Here is a 24,639-nt window from a genome sequence, read left to right as displayed (position 1 = left end):
TGTGTAATATCAACTGTCATCAGGTAAGTAAATTTGGTATTAATCATTACACCCTCCAGAAGTGGAATATCTGAAAGCACTTAGCTCAGAGTATTGACTGGCACATACCAACATCCATCCCACAAGCTGGTGAGGATTGGAAACACACTGCCACTCAGTACTCTGATTTCTTGTCATACTAAAGGAAGAATGTTTTGTTTTCTATATAGAAAGCATTTTGCAGGAAACCTGGACAGATCACATCAACTGTTTTGTAGCACAAAGTACCTTTTTCATGTTGTTAAAAAGCTGTGATGCACATCCTGCAAAACAGGGAGAAAAGTACTGGACTTCATCTCTGCCACAAACTGGGTAGTACATGGAGCGCAAACATCCACACTTAGCATTGCATGGTGCTGTGAAGTTATATAGCTTGCCCGTTCTGAAAGGTAAAAGTTAATATGTTTTCAATAAAGTAATTTAAAAACAGCAGATATATAAATAAGTAACGCAGTCTTTATAGGATAATAAATCTCACGTACAATTCAGGTGATCTATGCACTTAATTCTTTTTAAAAAAGCCATGTTCCTAGCAGTTACAACTAAAAATTCCCATTTAGTCTGTACATAGCTATATTCCTTCCATAGATTCCTCCAGTTTCCATCACAAAACTGATGACTAAAATTCTGTGTCTTAACCCAATTCTTAACTTTATCATCTCCTTCCCCACACACCCTTATACATTTTAATTCGTTCAATTTACAGTTTTAAGAAAAAAAATGTAAAAAGATTGAAGGCAGCATTTGGTATTGTTTATTCTACTGATCATATTCCAGTGTTTTTCCCCCATTTTGGATTCAAGTCCAGCTGGAAAACCACTGCATTTTTACTATTTTTAACACTGCTATGCAGACATCTAGACTGCACCAGAATGACTGCACAAGCTAAATGCAGAGTGCCACAACATACAGAGTCTTACCATACCCAAAAGGATCTTAAAGATTTTCTCTGGCTGTTTAGGGAATAACTAATGAAGAACAGTTAAATTAAACACTTGCTCCCTGTAACTACTTTCAATTTAGGCAATTGCTTCCAGTATAGGCCATAGCCTGGTTGTATTTGAAGTAGTCCCAATATATTATTAGTACCAAAAACAAACAAAACAAAAAGTTTTCAATGTGAGAGGACCTTCTTAAGACATAACTGGAGAGAATAAAAACATGCTTTGAATTTCTAATAGTCTTGCCTTAAGAAAAGAAGCTTCCCAGGTTAAAAGTTCAGTCAGCTGAAACCGGGATACTAATACTGCTAGTAGTTCAGATGTTGGACTGTAAACTGAAAGTTCAGATTCATTACCTAAAAGGCAGATCTTTTTCAAGGGAATTTAAAATGGTCACAAATACTAAGAGGAGAAATAATTTATCTAGGAATTAAGCCAAATGCTTACAAAGAATTCAAACTGCACATGGAATATTAAGGACTTCACAACTACCTATAGACTTAATCTGGTTGTAGTACAGTTGAACCCTACGAAGCTACATTAGTTCATTTTTCATACATATCAGAATTAAAGTTAGTTTGCTCTGGCTTAAAGCACTAAGTACACCATAAGCAAACTCCCTGATTACCGTTTTTTTCATACAGTGCCTTGTTAGCCTGAGGCATGTCAGGCCCAGAAGTATTTAATCAATTCAGTGGCAACATTTGTCCTCTACATAAGCAGACAATGTTGCCTATAGGTCAGGCCTTCCCTGACCTATAAAGGTTCAGTCCCTCTTGGGTTATGCATGGTCAAAAAAAAATTATCAAAATAGAGAAGAAATACAATGTGGTGTATGTAAGTTTTTATGAATCAGTTTTCTAAAGAAGCCCAGCAGATCAGGCCATTAAATGGTGGTTAAAAGTTCTATAGGTTGGGTATTCTTTCACAGCAAACCAAAATAAGGAGTCCCAGAGACTTGCAGTGACAATTTCTGTAGTTCTGTTTGTTCCTGCATTTCTGTTCCAAGTTTTCAAGGAAAAAAAAAAAAAAATGGCCAAAAGAATTTGGCAAAAACAAATCCTTTAAGTGTTTATTAGACAAAGCAAACCACATCAGTTCTGCTTATAGCCTAACTTAGTAATAAACAGTTACTACAGACAATATACTTTGCTCATTAATATATGAGCTCAAAATAGATCCTCTACTCATGTAGTTCTAGTACTGAATTTGCAAAAGCATTCCCCACCCCCTCCACCTCCAGGTTGTTTTTCAACAGCAAATGAATGCTTGCCATGAAGGATTTCTTCAAAATCTCCACAAAAATTATGCTGCAACAATTTTCAAGTCAACTCTCAAAGCGTAGCCATAACTTAGTCTTTCAGAAGCATTTATTCAATAGCATAAACAGAAATCAGACACATAGCTATTCTTCCACAAGTTTATAAATTTGTTAAAGCTACTACAATTATTTCAGTTGCTTACTCCTTCATGGAAAGCAGTTTCAGAACTGGCACTGTATTAGTGCCACTAACTATTCTGATGTAGGTCACATGCCCAACAAATTACAGTCCAACATGTAACAGCAAATTAGATAAAAATGAACCGTTTTTGTAGTGGATACTGAGTGGAGAGACTTACTTCAGGACTGGTCAACTCCAAATTGCTGTAGATAAGATGTTTTCAGCAACAGTTAAACTATATAACTGCTGAAGTTACATGAAACTATTAAATACAAGATAACTGTATTTAACCTAGGGTGAAAATCAATTCAGCTGTACCTTTCATCAGCTGCTTTTGGTCACGGGACCTGGTCTAGACACATGGATAACTTCATATACTATTTTCTATACAACTGCTTCAGTATTCAGTTGCTGAATACCAATTCTTTTCCTCAATATATAACTATAAACTTTCCACAACAAAAGTCTACATCCTACTGTTCACAGTTCTGAAGTGTCCACTGTAATCTTACAGCTAGCTTCTTTTCAGGTACTGAAGCAAAGCCATGTTTTAAGCATCAAATATCAACACTGGCCTTTGAATATACTGCCAACTGATACTTCAAGTTGTAAACTGTTTGTTGTATCTACATTTTAAGTCAGTCAAAAAGCACGGTAAGTATCAAGTGAAGAAACCATACAAGCCTAATTGTTGATTAGATGTTTATCATTTTTTCCTAGAAGTACTACGAGCTTGCATGTGTATTAGAGGCTACAAAACCAATCCTTACCCAACCCATCTTCTGCATTTTCATGCTGCACTTCATGCTATTGTGACAGAAAAGTGCAAAGATCCTCTTCCACATCCTATTTAGGTTTAAATGTCTTCTTATGGATTAGAGCATAACTTACAGATTCTGCTTTTGTACAAGACAGTAGTACCTAACTCTTGTCTAAAATGGGGAATTTGGAGAAAAACAACAAAAAAGTATTGGTAAGTTATCCACCCAGTTGTACAGCATGCTGCTCATGCTTTTGATTTTTTTTCAAATGGCAGCTAGCAGTCCCTAGCTACCACCCTACTAGAGTTATTTTTTACAGCAGCATCTGTTTCTTGGCAGACCAAACTGCTGGAGTTGCCTCTGGCTCTGTCAATTCATGACAGAGTAACAGATCCCTTGAATGAGAGCACAGTTTTGGCACAACTAGCTGACCTACTCCTGATTTTAAACACTGCTCATGCTACAGAAATGTGTACTATTTAAAACAGAGAATTTAAACATCACAGTCTTTTAGTTAATTCCTTAATAAGGCATAATTGGGCATTTTATACAACATTGTACCTATGGTGGTGATTTGATCACATACATTCAATGCCGAAATTTTAAAAGTGGACCTAGAAATCCATTCTCTAAGGAATGCTTATACTTGCAGATATTTATTTTTACTCTTGCTACATTTTTGGTTTCACTTTACTGACATTTTTTCCCCACTGCCACACTGATTTCTAGCGTAAACTTCATTTGCAGAAACAGGAAGAACATTCACCCTAGAATTTTTATTAGAATTACTAAAGAGATTTAAAAATGAGTGATAGCCTGCATTCTCAATAGGAATGAGAATTATATTGTTTAAGCAAAAGAAGAGTAAATACTGTTTAGAGAAGTCTCTCCTATACATATTAGCTAAAAATATTTAGAATTATATTCATTAATCATGTTATTCCACCCATTTTATTCTTCAATTTGGGTCACTGAGCTGTGGTCTTTTTGCAGTAAGTTTTTACCTTTCTCAGCCATTTTACCAGGAAAAAAAAAAAAGAAAGCTTCCTTTGTAAATGGAGGCTAGAACCTGGTGCTACAATAATGTCTTTATCTTCCTAGGGAAAAATCTGCAATCAGTTTAAGCTGCAGTATACCTCCATGCTCTCAAGAAATTGTTGCACAGTGCAGACTCCTTCCAGGCACAAACTGCCCAGATTGTGAAGAGCTGGTTAACAAAACAAGATGCAGAAGGCAAGCTACTTCTACAGAGATCCAAAGTTAGCAGTAGTCAGTAACATGGCTACTACACCTAGAATGGTTACAGAAGCTAGGATACTTTTTTGTTGTTGTTGAGCAGGACCAGCCTGCTCAGAACATTTTTCAGGCAATGTATCATTACATTTCCCTTAATCATCTATTACACAAAAAATTTCAAGAACAAGATTTTAGAGTTCCATAAAGCATTTCAGTTTCATACATCAAGGCAAAACAGTATTTTTAAAAGGTTTTGTATTCTGTGATGTAGCTTATTATTTTGAACATTAACACCAAACCCAAGAGTGCAGTAAAATATATTTACCCATTATATGTTTCAGAGACACCCGCGAAAGGTTGATTCCCACATTTAGCAAATAAAAACACTGTGTTTAAAAGTAGGGCCACTGATGAAGTGCCTATCATGAACTTGATTATGTTTTTGCAATCCATTTTGCACTTGGAAATCAAGATGCCACTTATGATTTGGCCTAGTGCTGCTGCTGGAATTAATACAAGCCCTAGAGGAAAACAAGACACCAGCAATTACACAAAAATGCAAGATATAATTAGTGAAGCAATTTAGAGTGCAATTTTATGTTAGAAAAAAGTCATAACTGTTACCTGTATCTTAAGATGCAGTCCATGTGATGTCATTTTGAAACCATCCTACCAGAATCTGTTTGAGTGAGTGACTTATTCTACCCTTACATTATCTTCAGCCTTCCCAGAAGTTCAACTTGACAGCGTAACTTATAGCTGTCCAAAACCCAAGTTGAACACAGCAAAACTAGATTACTGAGTAGTACTACATACTGGGCAGGAATCTCTGAGCACCAGTAGGCCACTTCACAAAAATAGAAAATGTTCTTTCATTGCTTCAGGTTTGTTGGGTTTGTTTTAGCCACATGTCCATGTTCTTTGTTATACTTCTGTCTTATGTTTGACTAAGTATAATCACTATTTTACATGAGACAGCACAAGATACAATAAGGCATCAACAGAAAGATTAAAAAAAGTTTCGATTAGTGGGTTAGTTTTGCTAGTTCACATAGTCCATAATCTTCTTGGCACTATTTGGACTCCAGATATAAAAATGCTCAGTTATGTATGGCTAATCTACAATACAATACAGAACACATTGTAACTTGCACTGACTTGAGACAACTAATTTGAAAGGCAGCTCAAGTACAGTGGTAGAACTGCACAGGCTGCAGACCTCCACAGTCAGATGTCATTTAAATAGCTAACGTGGCCATTAGTAACAGACTAGCTAGCTCAACATTAGTTCAGGTACAGCAAGCTTTCAACATTAGCGTAGCCACTTCTTTAAAGCTGTACATTTGATTAACCCTATCAATATTTTCAACGCAAATGAAAAGAAATTCAGACAAGGTCTATAGACAATGAAAAGGAACATTCATTTTTCTATTTCACTGCTGATGACTGTTAACAATTGAGCATGTATTCCAATGTACATCTATTTAAAACTTGCAGATAACTGTTTAGAAGCAATGATGTCTGAATAGCAACAGTACTATGTAGTAGTATTGAGGGGAGTTACTAATTCAGAAAGTCTTTCCTAAATATATTTCTGTTGGAGACAGCACTTCAGCTAGCATACGGTTATATTGCAGCACTATAAGCTGAAGTAATTTAGCAAGACATGTTCCAGAAATATTAAGTCTGCCACGTTGCAAGCATCTGTTGGCCTATCTGCCTTGATCTGGTTACTGCTTTTCAGAAGTAAATTGTGTCAGTGTTAATCTGGTGACCCTACCTAGCACAGGTTTTTCAGACTTTTTCTATCTGCTTCTCCAATAGCTAACTTTTCACAGCCTTCCTCTGTTTTACCTATTTCTATTATCTGATGTGCAGAAGTAACAGTGACAGTAAGCCAAGTATAGAAGCAGTTACACAGGGGTTTTATAGTATGTCCTGAGCAGTCATTTTATTGTAAGCTATCTCACTGTAACACTATGGTGGAATTGAAGAAGGGAAAGGCCAAGTCAACTCCCTACTTGTGGTAAGCACTACTTTTTTTCCTATCTGCCCTTCATCTTGCTTCCTTCAGTAAAGACTAAGGGTTAATACTCATTCAGCTGATTTTAAAGGACAAAATTAAATGGTTTTCACCAAGAAAGGAATAAGTTTCAGCAGCACATAAAATTCTCATTCCACTTTGAATAAGAGTATCAAGTCTTCTGATCCTACAGACAAGTAGATTTGCACCCTTAAAGAACGAAATACCAGGGTTTTTCACAGGGCAGGCAAGAATAATATAAAAATACTGTTTCTGCTGTGAAAACTGCATTTCGTGTAAGTATATTCACAAATATCTCAGGCAAACACAATATGCTTATATAAACTTCCACCTACAATGTTAATAGTGTGTTCAGCACAACATATTTAAGATTTAAAAATGAAGAGACACATTACCTCCAAGAGTTGCTGAAAAACTTGATGTCTTTCCAAACTGACTTTCTATAAACTTTGGTAGAAATGTGGCAAAGCCAGTCGCAACTAAAGCTTCTGAAGAACTGGCTATTATTAGACTCATAAGCACTGGATTCTTCAACAGTATCTATGGAGGAAGTTAGCATAACAGGAAATTATTTCATTGTATCACCATGTAAATTTGAACGCACTCTATTTTAAAGCAGATACTCTCAAGTGGAACTTCACTGATAGGTTTTCTTGCCTTAAAAATCTTAAGCATCAATAAAATGGATATGCATTGAATTATCAGCAGCACTGCAGACTTCCCTACCACAACACAATAAAGAAGCAATTACCTTTCTGAACACTTACATATTGCCCCCGCAAAAAAATTTTCCTCTGAATGTATCAATTTTAGTACATTCAAGATTTCCTTACCAGGAGAGCCACAGGAAAGTCTTTGTAACTTTTTCCAATGTTCCTGGCCTCCACAAGCAATTCACTTCCATCATTATGGGTTTCAGAGATTTTTTCAGCCTGTATTTTTGCTGTTCCTACAAATGGGCATATTTATTGACAATGAAAACATTGAATACATGTGCTCTTACACTTAATTTGAAAAAACAAAGTGTTTCCTTTCCTTGGGAAAACCAGCTCAGACATTGTAAGTCTTCTTGAATATTTTATTGGTACAGATCCATAAAAATGTCAATAACTTCTTGCTGTAGAAAGAAGACTTTGGCTGAAAGCATCATGCTTCCATAGGAAGGCCTCAGCTGTAAGATATCATCAGGGATATCCTAAGGATTTCAGACTATCCTGAAGCCCATTCAGTATTTTTTTTTCTTAAATCATCCTCATTCTCCCCAGATCCCTACTTCATTGTTTCTTTTCCTCCATCATTTCTCTTTCCAGAGAAGCATAGTAACTTCCTTTAGATGCTCTTCCAAACGACTCCTAGATGATATCTGCCTGAACAGAAATTATGTTAAAATTATTCTTTTTAGAAGGCTGCTCTGGGATACTTTGATTCATGCTTTATTATTTCACCCAAAACAACAAGACAGTAGAGACAAAGACAAAACGCATATTAATTAAGTCAAGACAATTTCCTGATTCTTGGCAGATAACATAACAGCTTAATATACAACCCTGGGTGCCAAGCGTCTTCCAAATTCAGACCATCAGTTTCCATGCTCTATCTGCTTCCAGTCCTACCATACATCATTACATACACAAGATCTGCCCTCCAGCCCATCCACATTGCTTTAAAGGTTGCATATTGGAAGCAAGGTATTTATCATCAGTTTTAGCCAAAGACAGTTAACTGAGAAACAGAATCAAAAAGAAATCAATCACTCAGTCCAGCAGTCTATAACCCACACACATAAACAAATGTCTCTTCTGAAGTAACCCATTACTGTTAAACACTTACCTGGTAGGTGTTTTGGAAAGCATGAAAAAGGTATTATAAGAAGCCAGATTGCAAAAAAGCATGCAAGAAATGGTATCCACCATGCCCCAAGCCAACGTGGGTCATCTTGATCCATCTTTATACTAGAAAAATAATTTGGAAAAAAGCAGGTTTACTATTCATGAATTCAAATCAGCAATTTCAGATGTCAGTGAGCTGGATTTTTTTTTTAATCCTGATTTAACAGAAAGCCTTTGCAAGTTGTCATTTTCTTGTTTTCTACATATATTAAATTTACTGTTTTCTTGTTTAAAGCACGTTCATCAGCTCTATTATAATAATATTCAATCCTACCATTTAGTATGCTTCAACTCATTAGTCAAATTCACTCCGATTTAAAGGCCACTATTTGGCCCTGATTTCAAGGTCCTGTAGCATTAAGATACTGAAAAAGCTGGTTTTAGAAAGAATCTTCCTAATCAGTTAGTTATGTGAAAGCCAATACTTTCACATACAATGAATGTCATTGCATTGATTCGAAGTCCCTAAAACACAGGAAATAAAGGTGTAAATAAAGTTGTTGGCTTGGACAGTAGTACAGTTTATAACACTATCCTTTAATAGTAGACTATTACTCAGCTAGTACATTTTCTAGCATGCTCTTCCCAGGAGGTAAGTAGCAGCATCCTTCGCTTCGTATCCCACCTCAGAGAAACTTTTTGCACAAGAAATCAATCTAATCCTAAATGAGCTACTAACCAAAAGACAAAGCATTGTTCTTGATCAGCTTTAAAATACCTAGTATCTCAAAAAGCTAGAACTACGTATTTGCTCTACAGAGAAATTTTCACACACAATGGATTGACTACTCACTGTGAGGAGTAACTTTCTTGCTAGAAGCTCTTGTGAATAAAACTTGTTACCAAGTTAAAGAAACTCTTGAAAATGCAGTATTTTCCAAACAAAAACTTCCTCCTCCTCACATGGAGAAAAGCTGGATTTTAATAAGAATTATTGGGAAAATAGAAAGCAAAAGAGTATCTTGCCTTTCTGGGATCTGGATATCAATATAAATATTAAGTAGCTGCCCTCCTAAGACATAGCCAATAGCAGGACCCAGCAGTGACATGGCATAGCCAATTCCTAGAAGAGAAAATACATCAAGTTCACCATACATTTTTAAATCTTTCTTTTAAAGAATTCCTAAATCAACTTCAGACCAAATGGTTTAAGTAAACCTGTTCTTTCACTGTCATTACCTCAACTATAGTATGTTGAAAACAAAATTTGTGCTTCTCTGGCAACAAGAAAATTTGAAGCTCTCATTAAAAGCTGCAACTCTGAAGTTCAGCAAAAGATACTTTGCTTAGAGCATCTTTATGCTTTAGATTGTAGGCACAGGGTGTGCAAAAGGCAATCACAAGCTAGCTTGTGAAAAAGTTTAACTAAGGTTGCCATGAAACAGTTGTTAATAGTTCATGCCCACATCTTTAAGAACCTACTTAACTTATATTTTTATTTTGAGTCTTAAGTTGGTTTTTAGATCTGCCAAGACGAGAAGCCAGGATTCCATTAAAACTTGTGACTGGAGTAATACCTGCTGCTTGAGTTCATTTAGAACTCAATCATATGCACTTCAGTTTATTGATATGTTTTAAAATACAAAGCCAGGGCTTTCGACAGCTCCTGACAGTTTAAAAACAAAACCAAAAACCCACATAACCACAAAAAAAAACCCACAGCAACAAAAAAAGAAGCCTAGGTTGCAGGTATAACTATATCCTGCTAAAGAACACTTAGGTCTTTTTTTTTTTGCCTTAGGACAAGATTTTCCAAATGTCACAATAGTCTTTTTGGTCTACCAACCAAATTTTTGTGGTGCTTCAGCACTGCTGGCAGAAGCATTGTCTCTGCAAATAAAGGCTTGCACTAACAACTAGATCTGCCTAAATAATTGGTAAGACACACATCCTTACGCTGTTATTCTATGCTTTTCCCCAACTTGAAGAATCTGGATTTCTCATTTATTTCCAAAGTTCCTGGACCCTGAGTATTTGGTATTATTTTGCCCTCTTTAGACAGCAAGAAGGAATGATGGGGGGGGAGGGGGGGGGGAAGAAAGATGCAAGAGGGAGAAGCAACACAGAAAAGGATACTCAAGTATCACTAAGTCCAAACAAATTTTGAGTTGACATATTCCAGGTTTTCCTGTATTTTGGAAATATGACATGCTCACAGGATCTTTTTGAGTTGAGTATACACTCATCCTACAGGACTTTAAACCTACCTTAGAAGGTGCCTATTTCCTGCTACAGACCTTTCAGTTTAAATTACCATTTGGAATTGCTTAACTTTTCATTGGCTTTCAATGTAGATGCCCCAGTTTAACAAGAAAACGGTCCTCATGAAAACACACCCAGCTTCAGAAGAGAAGGAAACTACCAACTCATGAGTTGCAAACTTACAGTCTAAGATGCCAGCAGCTATTTACAGACATTTGCAGAAAGTTTTACAGGTTTGGGTTTTTGGGTTTTTTTGCTATGTTACACAAGCCTTCTTACATTACAGGCAAAGCAATGCAATTTATTTTAAAATACTCAATACATTGCATAAAAGCAAGAAAACAATTAAGGCTTAATGTAGCTACCTATCCACTCACTTGCATTCTAGTTTTCTCATATTAGGCAAAATACATTGTTGTTCTGAACTCAGAAGTTCTCTGAGGATTGTGCAAGCATTAATGTATTGCATTGTTTTGGTTTAAGTATGAACACTGACACCATTCTGCTGAGTTTTCAGGCCACTTCCGATCCCGTAGTCATGCAGACAGCCCTAATTCTGCTCGATTTATTTCACTGGCCTTGTGGGGTGGGGTGGGTGTAGCAATAAACTTCTCTCTCAATATAACAGCAAAAATAAATGTAGTCTTCGTTATTTAAGATTTTAACACATGCAACTATGCTATTTATTGGCATCAATTGAGTGGCTTATCTAGAACAATTAATAATCTATTTAAATAGAATTCTTGCTTATTTCAATTTCCACAACTAAACTATTGATTTAGTCTAGAAAACAGCCCAGGAATCTAAGATGCTTTGAATTCCTCCTGTGAGTTACCAGTATAGCTAACATGCTTTTATCAGCTTATATCTATAAAGGCAAAAACAGCAAATATCTTCATACCTATAGAAAACACACTTAGACTGCAACGAACATGGCAGTAAAACTGCACATAACCCAGAGAATGCTGACCAGAAAGATGAAAAATCACTGCTAAGTATTAGTATTCCTTAGCTTTCAAGCAGCCCCACAGGAAGACAAACACATTCTTTGTGCTTCTAAAAAATCCCTTTACTTTCAATTAAGTAAAGATACTTCCAGTATTTCCCCCTGAAATGCCAAATTTGCATGTGGCTACAGAACTGCAGATCTGGCTACTGACCTGATATACAGTGGTTTTCAACACCTGTGACACAAAAGCAAATTTTTGCTACAATTTATTCTGTTGTTATCAGACAGCCTACATTAACCACTTAAGCCCTTTCAGGTACTGACATGAAAAAACAGCAGGACAGGTGAACAAAGTAGCCTTACCATGCTCTGCAAAATAACTATTGAAAAGACTCGATACTTAGAGCAGACCAATACCTAACTTGCACAGTAACTAGTATAGATGCTTTATGCACATAAGTAAACAATGACAAGATTGATTTAGAAGAATTAATAAAAGCATTTGAAAGACATTGCAGTTCTATGATTTATCTGGACAATGTGTTATAAACAGTTTTAAAAGTTACCTATATAAAGGGAAGACTTGTGCTTTGGGACACTATCATCAATAAAAGCTGTCCCCAAAGTATATAGTGGAGTTCCTCCAACTCCCAGCAGCAGCTGTCCCAGGATAAATATATATAGATAGTTTGGAAGTAAAGACTTTGTGCTGGTACTGCACGTCAAGTTTGCAGAGCTTGTTCCTGGAATTTGACACGTGTCTGAAAGACAAGAGACAGCAAGACCTTAAAATAAAAAATAAAAAAACCAGCTCACCACGGTCCAACTGAAGAAAAACCTGTACTGAGAGCTAAACTACACAGGATGTGCTGTTAGTGCCAGGCTCCCATTTTAACTTTCAGGCCTACTAATACATCCTATATGACAGTGCCCTAATCTTCTACGGTATCATATGCCCTAAAAGTAGTATCATCATAGCTTCTTTTTTTTTCCTGCTTTGGCTTCTTGAAAGCATTATTGACTAGATGTATGCTAAAAAAAATACCCCCAGAAAACTGTAAAATGGTCATTCAACAGGTTAGTGAATACTCCTAGGTAACAGACACTTCATTTTGTTCTTGCACCTTATAATGATTCTGAGTAGGATTAAAAACTTCCAATCTTAAGTGACAGAGCAGCCTGAACAAGCTGAGGAAAGCTAGACTGCTAGAGAGGAAAGTGCAGTTGTCAGTCACAAGTTGGAAACAAAGATAATCCTCCCTTCTCATAGTCTTGAGAAGTGTTTCCCCTGAAAAAAAAAAAAAGCTTAGAAACCTACACCAATATCTCTCATAGATCACACACTGCCATATTTCCAGAATGAGGTTAATGTAAAGCCTCTGTACTTGTCCACACATACACACAGAGGAAAGCAGAGGGGGAATAGCTTAAGACTGCATCTTTTCCTGTAATGTTTGGCACTACGAGGAGGGAAGAGAAAAAGAGGAAGTGAAGACAGGGAGTATGTTTTCTCCTTCTTGCTAACATTTCACTTCTAGCAGCAGACAGTCCCAAGTGATAACATCAAGAGGAGCATGGTTCTTTGCAGGTTTTTCCACACAAGAATGTACAACCCTAAGGAAGAAGATAAATCCATTAATTTAATGGAAACAAGCCATACTGCACAGATACATGAAAACATCCTTCAAATCAGATGAGTAGACTGCTTAATTCTCAATACTTTGCTACAAAATCATTACTTAGTTTTTCTCAGGTCCTTTTACATTTGAGAACACTTTTTACTCAAGCAAAGAAAGGGCAAGCTTGTCCACACTTTGGGCTCACAGGACACAAACACAAGGAAGTGCTTACCACATAGTAGGTATTTAAAGTCTACGTTGATGTTACAAACGCATCCATGGGCTTTATCATGCCTTCTCCAGAAGAAACAGCACTGTAGTGGTGGTGGCATCATTAAGCACACAACAGATGATTCAGTGCTGTTGCACAGAAACTGGATAGGAAAACCTCACTTCCAGAGGAGTTGTCTAAAATTTACCTTCCTTTCCACTTAGGAGCAATCCTTATTTTAATGCTATACTGAAGCCCCATGGGGAACTTTTTATTATGTATCACTACTCTGAAAACAGAAGTTTTTAAACTATATTTTCCATTTATTGTCAATGTGATTTCTTTATCAATATTCTTTTCTGCATGAAACTAAGTCTTAAATCAGGTTAACTTTGCACTATTTACATGCACAGCATCTAAAACCGATTACAGATTAACACCATGTGCTACAATACCTTGTTAACATACACATTAATGTACAGAACATATAACTGTTCTATATATATTCTATATAAATTAGACTTAATACCTACTGGGCAAGTCTAAAACCATGTTTGGCTAGTTATTTCATTGTAGCACACAAATAATAGTTAAAATGGACACATCAGAAACAAGTAATACAGAGCAAGAAAATGCCATGAATGCTGTTAAGTGACAGAAGTGTAGCCTAATTTGAGATCTAGAAATAGCTTCATGAAATAAGCAGATTACATATGGTAATGGCAATCAGACTCTGACAGACTGTTTCCTCATGAATCCAAAGTCAATGTCTCAGTTCATGTCAATCTGGAAGCCTGTGCCATTGCGTATCTAATTGAGTATAGCTTCTCTCCTGTAGTCTTTTAGCTCTTCAATTTATATGCCCTAGGAAATTTATGCTGACATTATGATGAGAAGCTTATCATACCAGTTTGTTTTCAAAACCACGTAATCAGGTTTAACTACAAAATTAAGAGACCCATCAATACGCACTTTAATACAATTATAACCCTTATTTGCATCAGCTATCATGCCTTTTTTTTTTTTTTAAAGTCAGCAAGTACACATGCACTTGCCAAGTGGAGTCACAGACCACATTTCATGTTTCCAAGAACATTTTAAAAACAAAGAGAATCTACCACAAAACTATGAGATTAGCTTAAACCAGCGTAAAGTCAAAACTGCCATCAAACAACAGTTTACCTCAGCCATTTATGTCACCCCCTTCTTGTACCAGTTCAAGGTTTAAGCAGATTTGTAAAAGTGACACAGTTTAAACCTAACCTGGATTAAATTCATAAGCTTGTTTGTTGCTGTCATGAGAATGGTGGAGAGAGAAGGCACTGGCTTTCACATGATCAAGATAACCTGAGATAAACCAAGCTCTAGAAGTTCAAGATGGGGGGCTGACCATTTTTTAATACCTTTTCTCATTAAATTTGTTTTTCCTTCTAAAATTTAGTGGATTAGACTTGCCTTTTAAAGATCAGAACTGCATTCAGAGTTAGTCATCATAAACCATCTTGCAAGCTTTTATCGAACACATCTACCTGAATCCAAGTTATGTAAAGGCCAAACATTCCCAAGTATCTGACACAATATACTAGCCAAGAAGCCAGAGCCAACTGTGAGATGCTTTAGCAGTTACGTTAATTAGATTTAAGACAGGTCAAGGCTAGTTTTACTCAGTTCTTAAACTGCAGCAAGTAGGTGTGGGGTTTTTTGTCTTTTGGGGAGCAGAGAACAGTTTATAAAGAGAGTTGAGCAGAGTGAGACAGAGAACATCTTGTTTTCTATTCCTTTTTAATCTTAAAAAAATCTGTCTCCCTTCTAAGTCTTTAATGGGAAAGTCATCAAAGCTTCAATGAACATGCTGAACGAAGACTAAGTTTTTAGTTTCTAAAGGCAGATGTTACAGTATTACAGAATATGTAAGTGGTATAGAGAAATAGGTCAAGCAGTGCAAGCAGTGTAGAGAACAGCAGCACTATCAGTTATTCAACTGGTCAGATAAACTCTTCAGAAAGCAAAGCCAGCAGAAAAACCACAGACATACTGATTGTGCAAGACAAAACAGTCAAATTAGAGACTGGTATCACACATTCTCTCTCCATTAGTACCATTTTTCTTCACTCTTTAATTGTCCTTGGCATGTTCTAGGAAGGAAGATCTCTTACTGCCCTTCAGAGAAGATTCACTCACTCTCAGATACTAAACAACTTATGTACCACTTGACTTTCCAGTAGAAAAGAGAACTGAAGAAAAGTGTTCAAGTCATTCTCCCTCTTCTGAAATCACACCACATACTAATTCAAATGGCTAAGACTTGTTATTAACAAAGATCTTTTTTCAAAAGACATCATTCACAGCCTGTTATTGAAGAGACTCATGGAATAATTCAGGTTGGTAAAGGCATCAGGGAGTCATGTAGTCCAAACTCCTAATTCAAACTGTGCCAAAACCAAATGCAGACCAAGCTGCTCAGGACTTTACTCAGCAGCATCCTGAAACCCTCCCAGAGATACAGACTGCACAGTATTCCCGGGTAATCTGTTCCAAAGCTTGACTGTCTTCACATTAAAGTTGTCTTCCTTGTATCAAGTTAAAGAACTACATTTCGCATTTGCTGCGACCGACTGATTTTACAGACTTAAACATGTTTCAATCAGATCTGAGGGAGAAGTTTAAACGTATATTGCTTAAAGCATCTGCAGTTTTTACAGTCCTCTACTGTCTACGGGTGATCAAATACGGGATGGTTTCATTTCAGACGAACCACTAGATGGAGCTCCTGCCTACAAAGATCAGAGCCAGCTCACACTGACGACCCTATGTAACCTAAAAAACGTTACCAGAACAAATACTGGTTACATCTAGGTTATAAATTTGACTCTTAAGCTTTTCTGGAATCAAAATTAAGACCTTTCCGCGGTCTCTGATTTTTTTTTTTTTTTTTAAATAGGTAGACCATTGGTTTGCTACTCTTTCAATATGAAATGTATTAAACTATTTCTAAATTGTGTTACTATGATAACTATTTCCAGTGGAATAGTTTTGCAGAGTAGGGTATGTATACACTCAGAATAAAAGTAAATTGATATCTCAGGGTACAACAGCAAGCTTCAGGAAGTCTATAAACCTTACACTGGAGGCTAGGTGTATTTTATATTCTAGAGTAAATCCATTAATTAATTTGGCAGCCATATTAAATATCGCTCTGAACTATACTTTGAAGTTGTCCTGCAGGTAAATTTACTGTACTTATATGAAACAATCAGGTAACCAACTAGGAACCGTTCAAAAATAAACTAGATGGCAGTTTTTAATGCAAAACATCAAATAAAAGTTTACTGTCAATATATTAAAACTTCTATAAACTACTCATCCAAACAAATAAGCAACAACAAAGGTTTTTGGGGTACAGTGCTATTAAATTCTGCAACTAAATGTGTAGATAAGATGCTTCATCAACATCAGAAGTAGCCACACTAGACATCCGATAAAGTCACATGCTGTAATTTACTTCACTGTTAAAGGATGCCATTGCACAGCACCTGCAGACTCACATCGACTGTCATTGTACAGACATTCCCTGTACTCCATAGTCATTTATCTTTGGTAGTTTTTTGTTTAAATAAGCTTAAGTCTTTAAAACTACTCATCAGTCACAGCATAGGTACCGGCATTACAGCAGTCAAAACAGTGTGAATCCAGCCAGCTTACAGTGCCATAGAGAAGAAAGCAGATTTTCCACTTAAAATTCTCCCTACAGCTTTTAGATTTCAGAAGTCCACACAGAACACGATCCCTAATAAGGCATCAACACCTACAGAATCTTTAATGGTGGATGAAACAGCACACGTTTGATGAAACAGTAACAGATTCTGAGATTTCAACCAAAACTGGTAGGAAGGGGAGAGATCAGTTGCAATAGTTGGCCATCTCTCTTCACACACCTCACCCTGCCAGCATCCTTTTTTCCAATAAAAAAGTTCAAAACCAATTGTAGTCTCTTTTGTACCAAGTTCATCTTACCTTCCATACTAGTGAAGTAGGGAGGGTAATAGTGAAACTGCTGAGAAACAGGACTGTTTAATAGTCAGGAGCAAGTAAGCTGCTGCCCCTCTATTAAGGGTTAACAAGTAATCATCTGCTCATAGCCTCCGAACACTGAAGAGTTTTTTCTTTTAGCTTTGTTCAGTTAAAATGTCAATTAACTTCTGCCTCATATCCTCATTTCTTAGATGGGGAAAAATAGCTCACCAAAGTTATTAATGGTCAATATCTGGACAGCTCATGGAAGTGTATGATATGATTAACACTTAAAAAAAACCACTAATTTGACAATCAACAACTGGAAGACTGAGGACCTTCCATCTGATTCCTTAATGGCTACTGATCTTTTTAGTAAGCACTCTAATATGCTTAGTCATTGAAGACGTAAATCTGATTAAACCCTGCAATAGCAATTAAATAATCCTAGAAGATTAAATCACCCTGCCTTAAACATATCTGAATGTTTCTTCGTTAGTTACATGTGTGCCACTAGATTAAGAGGCAAATAGCTGGCTTTAAGCACACTACACTTCAAGTCTTGTTCTATGAGAAAAGATAGGCAAGATCTGAGAGCTGGATGCTCCTGCTGTTTCAGTACTGCTTTGTTCAGTGTAGTTCAGGACTGCTTGCCAAAGAAACCCACAAGTTTTAATCAACATTTTAGAAGAAGTCAGTGAAACTTGTTAATTACTTACTCAAGATGCCTTTAATAGTTCAAAATCCAGAACTGCAAAATTTAGACACCTTTAAACAAGATGTTAAATTTAACAGCTTTCCTTTAACATTCATTCCACATCATTGACATAACTTCCATTCCTATTCACAACGAAATGCCAGATCTTTTTTTTTTTTTTTTTTTTTTTTACACATAGTGAATCTTAACTGCATTCATCGTGCAAGTTAAAAAAGGCAGTTTATGTAAGTGTTGCTTAAAAGCAAGAACTCACATTAACACTCATACTTCTGAAAAACGAAGTTCACTATGCAGACAGCTCTTGAACTTAGGGATTTCACAAAATCATTTTATTTTCAGAATTAGAAATTATGCCCTATTATTTGGACTTTGACAGAGATTAACTATTGTGCATGAAATTAAGAGTTGCACCAAGTTGCCACAGTTTTGGGTTTGTTTTTTTTTTACATCATTTTCCAAACATAAGGATAAGCTTACCTTCAAGTTTAGCTCCATAGTGGTATTTTCCACTACTGAAGTGTGGTAAGGAAAATATAAGTGAGCCCAATCCTAGCATAAATGCTGAGAAAGCAAGCCATCGTGGTTTGTGCCCTCTTTCTCCAAAGAAAGATACAAACAGTGACAATATACAGAAAGCAATATCATAGCTTGCAGAGATTAAGCCAGTGAGGGAACTGTTCAACTCGTAACGCTTCTCAATTGTTGAAATACTAATGTTAATCAGGCCGTTTACCACAATACCTAAAAAAAAAAGAAAGACATAATTAGTCAAGGATACTTTAACTTAAAAAGTTGCAAGGCTAAACTTACCATTGTGCTATAGAAGAGTTAAAATTAATATATTTACAAAGCTACATTTTTAGGTATTTATTTAGCTATGTAAAATCCACATATATAGTGGATTGATATAGTGCCCGCTTAAGCCAGCCATCTGATACAGAAACTATTCTATTTTCTTATCTCCTGTGGACCCTGAAGATTTAACATTCAAGTATTAAGCCAGCAAAATACAATGCCTCAAACTCTGGAACCTACATACATGAACAGATTCAGTATGAAGCACAGAGATTTTAAACAGAATGCCATAAGATATTAGATTGGTCAAGGTTATGACTTGTATTAGAATACAAATTACAAGTGAAGCAAGTTCAGGACACAGCTTTCAAATAATGGTTGTTAAACAAACATCATTTCCTCCTTGAAATCACAAAGGGAAGATATAATAAGGCTTTGAACAGACATCCTTTCCCTGCAATATAAGAAAAGGTTAAACCATTTAAAAATACTTTACAACAGTTTCAAAGCCACCAAGGTGATTTAACTGAGAAAAATGTTTGCCCTCTGAACCTTGAAGTTCCCCGAAGCAAGAAGTATCAGACAATCTGGAGAAAAGGCCTCGCAAGAGCTGCCCTACTTCAGCACAGGTGAATTCCAAGAAATAGATCCAAAAGTAAAAGTAAAGGATGCATTGACAATTGCAGCTACAGACACTGTCCGTTTTTACAAGAGTGTTGTTTATAGGTAACTAGGTTGAATCTCCCATCCTGCCTCACATTCTGTCTCTATGTGGAACACAAAGGAGTTAAACTTACTGTAGTTTACTTTTTTAACAGTACCAAAATATGATTCTGTTACAAGTGATATGAACAGCTGTACTCCATAACAGGGTCAGATAATTTCATGGTAGTCTAACTGAAATGTGCCTGTGATAAAATATATACCCTGGAAAAAACTTAGGAGGTCTTGGAGTCACAGGTGCCAATAAGATTAAGAGTTCTGTAACCTCACTGATCATCAATTAGCATCTCTCATGACACAGGCCCTACAGTTATCCCTCCTCTTTCCAGAATTCAGATATGATTCTCTACTGTTATTTCAAGAACAGAATGATATGACTGAAATGGATTTAAGTTAGTTTTCAATGAGCATTGTACCATCCAGAAGTACAGCTACACAGCCTGAACTTCAACAGATCTCCCCAAGGTGCTCTACATGTTAGAAAAATTTACTCCAAATCTGTGATCAACCAGCTGGGTTTTTTTTAATCAGTGCTATTCCCATCATTAACTAAACACTCTTCTGTAAGGAGACAGCTCTTGGCACAATCTTAATTTTCTAATACACTACTACAGCCTCTTTATTGAGGATGACAATTTCATCTGTCTGTTGGACCACCACACTTAAATTCATACAGGATTAACAGAAGTATTCAAGTATTCCTCCACTGCCATTATTTATATATTTGGCAGCTTTCTTCTTCTTAAGGAGCATTGACCAAAGAACAATACTAGCACAAAGGAATGAACAAACAAGGGTTTTTTTCCATTTGCCAGCACTTCAAACATTTACTAAGGCCTTAAAACATTCACATGAAGTAGGTGTGCTACATAGAAAGTTGGTTACAGAACTAGAAGACATTGTCTTTTACCTGTAGTTACGTTGCCACCTTTAATTTACATCCTAAAAGCCATAAAACCTTGCAGTTACTTTTATTGGGTAATTAGATTTCACCTGTAAAAGTGTAGAAGTGATGAACAGCAGTATAACTTCTCCAATGCCACCATCCAGTAATTAATCACTTAACTCTTTTCAGGGAAGATGGAACATTGCTAATACTAACTTGATCCAAAAAACAAATCTTACAAAGACATCAACACTTAAATCATAGTATAGATTTTTTTTTTAACTGTTCTCATCCAAAACCTTATTGTCCTGCCTGTTAGAAGTTTAGCTACAGCGTGTACTGACCCACAAAATCCAGGTTAATCATAAACCAACTTCATTTGCCCTAATGAAATACAAAAGTATTTTTTCTTCATCCATTTAACAAAAAAAATATGGTGTACAGTTTTTGTAAGTATGCTGGCTTTAAAGCAGTGTTTTGCAGATAACTGCACACAATTGAAAAAAACAGAAGAGTAAAATTATTAAAAAGTCCTTCCAGTAACAAATCTGATGAGGGTATAAAACATTAGTGCTTTCCAAAGTTTTCAGATAGTCAAACAGTGATTCTGTTTGGTTTAATAAAATTATTAGTGACATAAGGAATAAACAGTCCTTCTTGTACTCAAAATAGTGAGATAACTTCTAACTAGTCTGCTACTACAGCTATGAACTGCAGCATATCTGGTTATTGTAATGCAATCATACATTTATGCAATTCTAAGTACCATACAGAAAGCTGGTATTAGTCATGTAACCATGTTCTACACAAATAAGTGTTTTCTATTCTGGAAATACAGGTTTCACATCTACTTGAAACAGAAACAGTCAGAAATGAAGAGTTAAGTTTCACCTGGAACCTTCTGAGAAGCTGAAATAGAGCTTATCAGGTGCTAATGATAACAATAACCTCTTTTCCAGGGCAGCTAGAGCATAGCCTAATAAATACCTTCAGTTAGATACACACATGCAAAAATCTACACACGTGTACCAGGTCACTGCAGATAACTACTGTGTTCACCCATTGTGTAAAAAGTCTAGTATAACAACTTGTATACATTAGAAGTGTGTTAATGATTACTTCATTACTTTTCAGTGCATTAGGAAATAAACTTTTCCAGAGATATACTAGCATTAGCGAGTTTTAAAGATATATTTTATCCTCCTTATTGACTAATTCTGTAATTTGGAGGGTAAATTAAATAGACCCAAAGCTGAAGTACTGTAGTAGCTCACATAACTTCAAGATCCCAGTTGTGTTTTGTGTACTTTTATCTAAACTCTGAAGATTCAAGACCTGAACATTTTTGCAGTTTCACGTGCAGCACTGAATTTCTTGTCTGAAGATGATTCTTGTTTCTGCTTCTCAAATAGAGTTGAAACTTGAGTCTTCAGTGCCACATTTCCTTTCTACAATCTAGTTAAAGGAAAGTACTTCTTCAGAAAATCCAGATAATACAACATTAAGAATGCCACGAGACCCATAATAGCCATACCTCATACTTTCAGCTTTCAAAACAAGCATCAGAAAATTCCTTACATTAACACCCTAAATCTGAACTAGATCTGACGTCTGGCATACATCTACAGTTAGATAACAGGACCAAGACCTGGGTAAGTGACATAACCAAAACCCATAGTATTTTAAGGGGACAGATTCTAACAACACAAGACCTTTTTATGACTGGAAACCTATACACACTACTAATAAGAGAGAAAATTTAAAATTATAGTGAATTCATTATTCAGCTGAGCAGACAATCAGATCACCACAGCAAACTGGATTTTAAGAAATAGTGCTCGAAATATTCATGATGCTTTGTCTAGTGTAATATAAACGGAAACTTTTCAGTGTCACATTCAGGGCATTTTTGGTTGCCTATGTGCATTCTTAAGCTACAAAAATATACATGTACAATCTAAAAGTATTCTGCTACTCAGCTGACATAGAAATCTGCTATATAAGATCTTTCTCCACCCCTCCCTTTCTTTTTTCTATGTCAGAAACAACAAATTTGAGGTAACAGCAGGACAATTGCAACAGTCATCACTTCCTGGTCCTATCAGCTGTAACATGGCCTTTCAAATACAAGCCAGGCACAACAGGCTCTGCCCCAAACTCTCTAGACACTTCTTCTCTAACGCAATACCTGTACACTAAGAAAAGATCAGATTCTGAACAGGTTGAAATCAGAAACTGAGTTTACAGGAACACATACTGAAGGACACTGTTTCTTCTATGACTCAGACCCTTACAGGTTTTAAGCTGAACCTCCTGTGCAGTTCTCTTCAGCCCAACCCAATTACCTCAGTGTGGTTCCGGGCAGGAAGGCAGCCATCCATATCCCGCATGTCTTCTGTGTTAAGTTACCAGCTCTTATAGCACTGAATTTCTTCTTCTGCATCTCCCACCACCACTCTAAAGCAGTCTCATTCTTTATAAACAACAAGGATGAGCTTTAAACCTCATTTTTTTTCAGGAAACAGTTTTCTTTCCTAGCTGGTCCAATGAAGTTGAAGGGTTCTGAACATTAATCCAGTATCGCTCCATTTGACAAATACCTAAGCTTTACAAACCTCAAGTTTGCCTATTTGGTGCACTAACACTTCCCCTCAGGCATTACTACTACTTTACAAGCCTAAGGCTTACCAAGGCCCTAACAAATGTTGTTAGAGAAAACAAAAAATATGGATAAGAATATCTGAAGCTTAACAACAGAAACTGAGGTTCCCCCAAGGTTAAGTCAAGCCATTAGTTCAGTGTTAGAAAGACAGCTGCACTGGGATCCACACAACAAACAGAGAATTTTTTAAAGCCATCTTAATTATTTGAAGACCCACCCAACCATGCCAAGGTACCTTTTTAATTGGCAGGTAACAAAGTACATGCTAGGGCACTACAGCTTTATCTATTCTTTTACATCATGTGTTTTATTCCCTGGCTCATGTCTCAGCCTGTGAGGTGCACATGGAGCACTATTTCCCTGTGAGCAATGGGGCTGCAGCATAGACAACAGCACAAAGCACAGAGCTGGTGGCACCACAGACACACCAGTGATCAAAAAGGTAAGTGGGAAAATAAAAGAAAAAAAAAGGAGGAACAGAGCAAAGTACAGAGAGTAATACAGTATGAGCAACTTCCCTGCGCAGGGCATCAGGGTACTTTCTTCCCCGGATGAAGCCACGACTGCCACTTTTCAGCACCATGCACCTGGAGGAGCCCTGCCTCCCCGTACCCCGTACCACCCCTCCCCGGCCTTTCCCACCTGGCTTCCCCCACGGCTGCAGGATGGTGACCGAGATACGCCCAGGGCAGCAGGCGGCCTGCAGGTGCAGGGTCCCGCAGAGAAAGTGGAGAGGTGAGCAGCCGACCCGCGGCTCCGGGTCAGGCGGCGGGGACAGGTTACCTTGGAAGATAGCCAGGAGGCTGTAGGCGGCCAGGTAGCCCTCAGGGTTGTTGCAGAGCTGCAGAGCCTTAGGGGCGCAGTGGCCCCACCCGCAGGCCCCCTCCTCAGCCGCCTCCGGGACGCCGGCACCTGCCCCTGCGCGGCCCGCCCGGCGGCGGTCGAGGTCGGGGCTGGGTGGTTCGAACACCGGGTTCTCGAGCCCGCCGTGCCTCATGGCGCGAACAACTCGTTGCCCCGCACCGGCTTGAGCAACACCCGGCCGCGACACTCCGCTAAATACTACGAGGGAGGGCTGGCCCCGACGGGGGCAGGTGGAGGCGGCTTCCCCCTCCTTCCGAGGAGGGCGGCCCGGCCCGACCCCGCCCCGCCCCGCCCGGCCCGCGTCCCGCCGGTCCCGCGGCTGGGCGATCCCCCTGGGGCGGTGGGGCCGTTGGAGCCCTCGGCGGAGGGGGCTGCGTTGGCCGCGGCCGGTGCCTGCCCGGCCGTCCCGCGCACCTGCCCTCGACCGCTGGGTGAAGGGCCCGCACCCCGCGGGCCGGGCTCTGCCGGCGGGGCGCCGCACGGGCACCGCGCTTTCCCGGAGGGAAAACGCCCCGCGCCGGGCGCCACGTAACGCCGACAGCAGCGGTTAACGCGCACAGCCGCGGCGCGCTGAGCGCTGGGTCGCGGTTTGTGTCAAGTTCTTGCGCCCAGCTCCAGTGCTTTGAACTCGCGGTTGGCGGCCGGTG

General features: G+C 37.9%; 1 protein-coding gene across 1 annotated transcript in view; it reads right to left on the bottom strand.

Moving 5' to 3' along the window:
• SLCO4C1 (solute carrier organic anion transporter family member 4C1) overlaps positions 1 to 24,154 on the bottom strand; it is a 32,564-nt gene extending 8,410 nt beyond the window's left edge. The window contains exons 1-9 of the mRNA XM_005232839.3: positions 23,912 to 24,154; positions 18,540 to 18,803; positions 12,070 to 12,264; positions 9,319 to 9,415; positions 8,294 to 8,415; positions 7,297 to 7,412; positions 6,859 to 7,003; positions 4,745 to 4,940; positions 268 to 421 (exon numbers count right to left, since the gene is read on the bottom strand). Of these exons, the coding sequence (XP_005232896.2) occupies positions 268 to 421; positions 4,745 to 4,940; positions 6,859 to 7,003; positions 7,297 to 7,412; positions 8,294 to 8,415; positions 9,319 to 9,415; positions 12,070 to 12,264; positions 18,540 to 18,803; positions 23,912 to 24,125 (1,503 nt within the window). The 5' untranslated portion in view covers positions 24,126 to 24,154. The remainder of the gene's footprint in view (positions 1 to 267; positions 422 to 4,744; positions 4,941 to 6,858; positions 7,004 to 7,296; positions 7,413 to 8,293; positions 8,416 to 9,318; positions 9,416 to 12,069; positions 12,265 to 18,539; positions 18,804 to 23,911) is intronic.
• Positions 24,155 to 24,639: the final 485 nt, after the last annotated feature.

This window comes from Falco peregrinus, chromosome Z (assembly GCF_023634155.1).
Source record: "Falco peregrinus isolate bFalPer1 chromosome Z, bFalPer1.pri, whole genome shotgun sequence".
Lineage (NCBI taxonomy): Eukaryota > Metazoa > Chordata > Aves > Falconiformes > Falconidae > Falco > Falco peregrinus.
This window is presented reverse-complemented; position numbering and strand designations above follow the sequence as displayed.